Source organism: Schistocerca nitens, chromosome 3 (assembly GCF_023898315.1).
Source record: "Schistocerca nitens isolate TAMUIC-IGC-003100 chromosome 3, iqSchNite1.1, whole genome shotgun sequence".
Taxonomy (NCBI): domain Eukaryota; kingdom Metazoa; phylum Arthropoda; class Insecta; order Orthoptera; family Acrididae; genus Schistocerca; species Schistocerca nitens.
In genome coordinates, this window is record NC_064616.1 from 228,955,159 (window position 1) to 228,961,274 (window position 6,116).

Sequence of the window (6,116 nt, forward strand, 5' to 3'; positions counted from 1 at the left end):
CGATTTCTTTCTGTTGTATTCTCCAACAGTTTATTGAACGTAACTTCTACAATACAATAGCTGGCTGTACAACAGATGTAGACGTCCGTCGATCTAGCCGGAGATTTCGTTCCTCTCGGTCGGCTGGTACTTCGATCGGCGGTGCAGTACAGCGGCTTCGGTGATATCTTCTCGGAGACTCTGCCATAGCGGTTGCCTTTAGCAGCGGACGAAGACTGGTGTCTGCCTTTGACCGGCCGGGCCTATATAGTAAGTTGGAGCCAATACAAACCCGGCATAGGAATCCGTGGCCAGATATGTCGCGGCGACCTCTGCAGGGGAAGGTTCCTACTAATCGACTGGAATCTTCGGCGTTTTTACCTGATGTCTTCGCCTGTTTGGCTGTTGGTTTGTTTCCCTCATAGCGTGGCCGTTATGAGGTGCTGCCTGAAATCTAGAGGAACCCGATGGCAGACAGTACACACCACCCTTCCCGGGGGGAGGGTGGGGGGGAGAGGAGGACGACGTCGTCCTGCTCGGCCTTGGCGGCCTCGTAGAGGAGGCGGTGAAAACTCGCCCCCGCAGAGTAGGGCGCGGCGTGGCGGGCCAGACGAGCGGAGCTGTGTCGCGGAAGAGGCGGGGAAGCTGGCAGCGATGGCGCCAGGGGCATAGGTTCATCGACGTCCGCGGGAAGCTGCCCGTAAAGTGGAACGTGCGGGCGTTGCTGGCTACGCTGCGACATCGGCGGCGGCGGTGCCAAGGGCACGGGGGCATCGTCAACGATGGCGAATGGCGCAGCTGGTCGGGCCGGCGGAGGAGCCGCTGGAGCCTGCACCCGCTGTGGAGACGACGGCTGTTGCTGCACGCCGACCATGGGTGGAGCACATCCGGGCGTCCAGAAGAAGGCGGTGGAGCGGCTTGCCGGAAAGAAGAGGCGGTCGGAAAACCCTGATACCGGCGCCGGAGTTGGTTGCGGTGCCGGCGGACCACTTTGTCGGCGATACGGACGTCAAAGAGCTGACGGCCTCACGGCCGGACGATCAGCCCCTGAATCCATCCGGTTCTCGGGCCGAAACCTCGCTCCCAGATAAGGGATCCCGGAATAAAGGGAGCCTATGCAGTCGGAACCCGTTGTTTGGGTCCGGGCCGGAGGAGGTGCAAAAGGGTACGAGGTTGCCGGCCATGCAAAAGTTCCGCCGGACTACGGGAGCCGATGGGCGTCGACCGATAGGAACTGAGGAACAACGTCAGTGACTCGTCCAAAGTGTGGGCGGAGGCATATTTTGTCATTTGGACCGTAAATGTCCGGACGAGGCGTTCGGCCTCGCCGTTCGATTGCGGGTGAAAGGGCGGAGTTAGGACGTGTTGGATGCCGTTGGCAGAACAAAACGTCACGAATTCCTGGCTCTGGAATTGAGGGCCGTTATCGCTAACAATTGTTAGCGGCAACCCTTCTAAGGAAAAAACGTTCTGTAGAGCAGCGAGAGTCGCTTCCATAGTGGTGCTGTTACAACAGATAATGAACGGAAAATGTGAAAAGGCATCGGTGACGAGAAGCCATTGGTTGCCGAGGAAGGGGCCAGCGAAGTCCAAATGAATGCGATCCCAGGAACCCGCCGGCTTACGCCAATAGAGGAAGGTTTGAGGGTGCCGGGACAGCTGTTCGGCGCACGTGGGGCAATTGTGAACCAAGTGAGTGACGTCCCTGGTAAGCCCGAAGCACAAGACGTGACGCCGGGCCAACGCCGTGGTGTGAGCGATTCCCCAATGGCCTTGATGTAAGAGACGCAAGACTTCGGTCGGTAGATGCTGGGGAACGACCACACACGGAGTGGACGTAGGGTCTACCCACAATAGGACACCATCCACCACCGACAGCTGATGGCGGAGAGAGAAGAAGAACCGAAGGTGCTGCTGGTCGCGGGTGGGGGCACAGCTGGGCCACCAGCGCTGAAAATAGGAGCTGACATGGCCCAACAATGGGTCACGCATGGTCGCAATTGCCACCGTGGAGGCCGTGATGGGAAACCCGAGCAGGGTGTCGTGGATCGCTTCATCAACTTAGAACACGAGGACGTCTGAAGAGTCAAACGCAGGGTCGGGACCAAAAGGAAGTTGGGAAGGAGCATCGTTGAAGCCTCTCAGACGTCTTCGTAGGAAGCCGGGCCTCCGGGGAAAACAGGGAGAGGAGGGGCTTGTGGTCAGTGACGATATGAAAGGCCCGTCCATATAAAAAAGGCATGAGTTTGGAACAGGCGAATACGATAGCCAATGCATCCTTTTCGATCTGAGAGTACTTCAGCTGGATGACAGTTAGGGCCTTGTATAGAAAAGCCACCGGACGTTCTGTCCCATCCGGAACCTTGTGGGAGAGGACAGCCCCGACCCCGTAATCAGAGGCGTCCGTGGCCAGGAGCAACGGCAGAGACGGATCATATGGCATCAGGCAGGAGGCCGATTGCAACTGGCTTTTGAGGGTGGAAAAGGCCGTCTCACAAGCCGGGGACCAACTGAAGGGGACATTTTTGCGGCATAAGTGACATAAGGGGGCCGCCACCTGAGCGGCTGACGGAAGGAACTTCCGGTAATAAGATATTTTTCCAAGGAAGGATTTCAGCTGATGGATGTCCCGTGGGGTAGGGAGTCGATGTATGGCGTCCACATAGGAAAATGACGGAGAGATGCCTTTATGTGAAATAACATGTCCTACATAGGAGATAGAAGGTTGAAAGAAGGAACACTTCTCCTTATTGCATTTTAGTCCAGCCTGGCGGAGGCGAAGAAACAGCTGATGCAAGTTGGGGAGATAGGCTGCAGCAGTAGGGCCCCTACCGACAATGTCGTCGAGGTAATTAATGCAACCGGGAATTTCCTGCTGGAGTTGTTCGAAGAAGCGCTGAAAAATGGCCGGTGCACTAGCCAGGCCAAACATGAGGGGTGTGACTTGGAACAGGCCAGCGGGCGTATGCAGAATGGTGAGGGCTTGAGAAGCTTCATCCAAATGAACCAGGAGGTACGCCTCAGCGAGATCAATTTTGGTAAAGTAACGACCACAAGCCACTTTACGGAAGAGATCATCAGGCAGAGGGAGTGGAAAGTCGTCCACCTGGATCTGGGGGTTGAGGGTCGCCGAAAAGTCCCCACAGAGACGGAGACGTCTGCCTGGCTTCAGGACGATGACGAGAGGTGTGGCCCAGGGGCTGAACTGAACAGGCCGTAGCACTCAGCGGCTGCTGGAGAGCAACGGGGACCTGCCTCGCCCGGAAGTATCAAGGGCGGGCTGGCGGCCGGAGGTGGAGGGTCGCTGCAAACCCCTTGGCGCACCCGATGCCGGGGGAGGAGAGATCCTGGAATTCGGTGCATAGAGAGTCAACTTCGGGAAACGTCACCTGTGGAGAAACCAGATGTACATGATCGTCGATTGTGAACCCGAACATTTGGAAAGCATCCAAGCCAAATAGATCGGTAGCATCGAAACTGTTGACTACCAGAAAAGAAATCGTACTACTGACAGATTTGTAAGAAACCACCGTCGTGAACTGCCCCAACAAAGCGATTTCCTGTCTTTTGCACGTAAGGAGGCGTCGAGGAGCCGGTTGAAGGCTTGGCGCTCCTAAAACGGTGTAGGTAGTGTAATTGAGCAGGGATACCACAGCCCCTGTATCGACCTGCATTCGAACTGGCTTACCCAATATGGTGACATCAATATACAGAGATGTGGTTCCTCTCGGTCGGCTGGTACTTCGATCGGCGGCGCAGTACAGCGGCTTCGGTGATATCGTCTCGGAGATTCTGCTATAGCGATTGCCATTAGCAGCGGAAGAAGACTGGTCTGCCTTCGACTAGCCGGGCCTATATAGTGAGCTGGAGCCAATAGAAACCCGGCGTAGGAATCCGAGACCGGATATGTAGCGGCGACCCCTGCAAGGCAAGGTTCCTATTAATCGACTGAAATCTTCGGTGTGTTTACCTGATGTCTTCGCCTGTTTGGCTGTTGGTTTGTTTCCGCCATAGCGTGGCTGTTATGCGGTGCTGCCTGCCATTTAGGGGAACCCGATGGCAGACAGTACACTTTCCATATGACTGACCCATTCGAGCTTCTTTCCGGTCGTAATTGCGTCGTCACCCATACGTTGGCAAACCCGAATTTTCTTTTCTTCTTTGTGGCTGCTGACGCATAAAACAGTGATAACTATGGTAACAGTGGTATTAATAATATCAAACGGGGTAGTTACATAGTAATAGTTTGCAAAAACATATTGTGGGTTCTATAGCTGAACAGGGCCTTCCGCATTAATTCATGTGCGACGTAATGTTAAGGAAGCTGCATTCAACTCATGTGCTTTTGCTTGACTTGCCGGTTTCGTTCTAATAGTTGGTGATTTACTATATTTTCTTTCGCTTTATTCAGACAAGATAATTTATAAGACCAGAATCTCTTAAAAATGTTTTCCTTAAATACGTTAGCCTCAGATAAATACAGAACCGTGTATTGGTTAGCCCTTTCTTCCAGCTTCGCGCTATGTACGTGAACTATATTGCTTAGCATAACAGTAGTAACAACTTCACTTTGAATCACTGAATCTACGTGTCTGTTATGGGTGTCAGTCTTTTCAGAGCAAAAGGTGCTACATATAGGACAATATTTCCAAAATCTTGGATGTGATATAATTTGTGAAGAAAACAAAGACGATCAACACCAATCTATGGAAAAAACGGTGAATTTAGTTGTTCATAACGAGACTGTTGGAAAAATCCGAAAATAGAACTGTACAAATTCAAAACTATTTAAATATAAGCTCAATGGACAAATTATTACTCAGCCCTCAAAGGATCACACCGCGGCATTGGAAGGCTGTAGATGGTTTAGAACTAGTACCAAGCAGTCATGAGACCCTACACCGGTGACGTTAGACATGGCAATGACGTGGTGTGAATATTGAAGTCGGTTGTATAGAATCAGTGTAGTAGGATGGTTGACGGTGGAGACGTCACAGAATCAAAGAACGGAGCTATCGTAATTGAACGTTTTCATGGCCACACCACCATAGAAGTTACCTGGTTTGCTGGTATATCAACAGAGATAGACCAACGGGTCTGCTAGAACCAATGTACCAGTGACAGCCAAAAGTAACTACAGGTAATGCATAACAGGAGGCTGGTACCGCGCATAAGGTCATTGCTCACAGAGCCACATAAAACTCTACCTCTTCAAAGTACCAAGCAACATACAAACTGGGCAAGAGACGACTGCAGGCGGTTAGCGTGGTCCAACAAGTGGCGATGTTGCCTGCTTTCAAGTGATGCAAGACATCATGTACACCGACGGCCTAATGGGACGTTTAGCCCCCCGTATATTGATGGTACAGTTCAGCGAAGGGAATGGTGATGAATACGTTGCAGACAATTCCGTCTTCCAAGATTAACAGTCGTGTTATTAAAGCTCCACGTATATGCTCCTGGTTTGTTGAACACTCAGATAACCCATTCTTCCACAGGTGGTCCGCTAAGTCAACAGTTGAGACCTAGCAATCAGCTCACCTTAAGTTTCTTAGTATCAACGTCTGAGCAGACACCAGACATAAATCCTGTTGCATTTCAGATGAGGAAGCAAAATTAGAGTGTGAAATGAACCGCGCAGGTACATTCATGCTCAAAAGAATCCGAACGACATGAATTCCATTTCGCCTGATTCGCATGCAACCCACATAACGCAGCTGTCTAGCAGGTCCTCTAATCGCTCCTTGGTACAGTCGTTTGACTATTGAAAATAGTTCCAACAAGTCACCACTAGAAAACACTGCTCTGTATCGCAATAACTCAAGATGTAAAGTAATACTACGATACTACAAATATCAGGGAACACCTTATCACAGGTAAGACTGTCCTTAAGGCTTGTAAGCTCACATTTATTACAATAAATGACATCCCTGAAATGTTACCACTCTCATTATTACGTCAGATAGGTAATGCACGTAGTAAGTTCGTCGTATTCATGATTTCCTCTTCAAAGTAACATACCGTACTTATTACTTGACACAAAATAACATTAAAAATTTAAGTTATTCACGAGCAGCTAGTTGAGAATATGTATGAACTTCAAATGACACGACGAACCGTCTCGTTCTGCATTTGGA

At 51.0% G+C, this 6,116-nt stretch overlaps 1 protein-coding gene across 1 annotated transcript; it reads right to left on the reverse strand.

Annotated features, from left to right (window-relative positions):
* Window positions 1-433: 433 nt before the first annotated feature.
* LOC126249161 (uncharacterized) lies at window positions 434-853 on the reverse strand. The gene has a single exon (XM_049950817.1). It carries the CDS (start codon window positions 851-853, stop codon window positions 434-436), a length of 420 nt encoding a protein of 139 aa, XP_049806774.1.
* Window positions 854-6,116: the final 5,263 nt, after the last annotated feature.

What these genes read in the sequence shown, in the direction of transcription:
- LOC126249161 (XM_049950817.1), bottom strand. Translation starts at nt 853, where the DNA reads ATGGTCGGCGTGCAGCAACAGCCGTCGTCTCCACAGCGGGTGCAGGCT.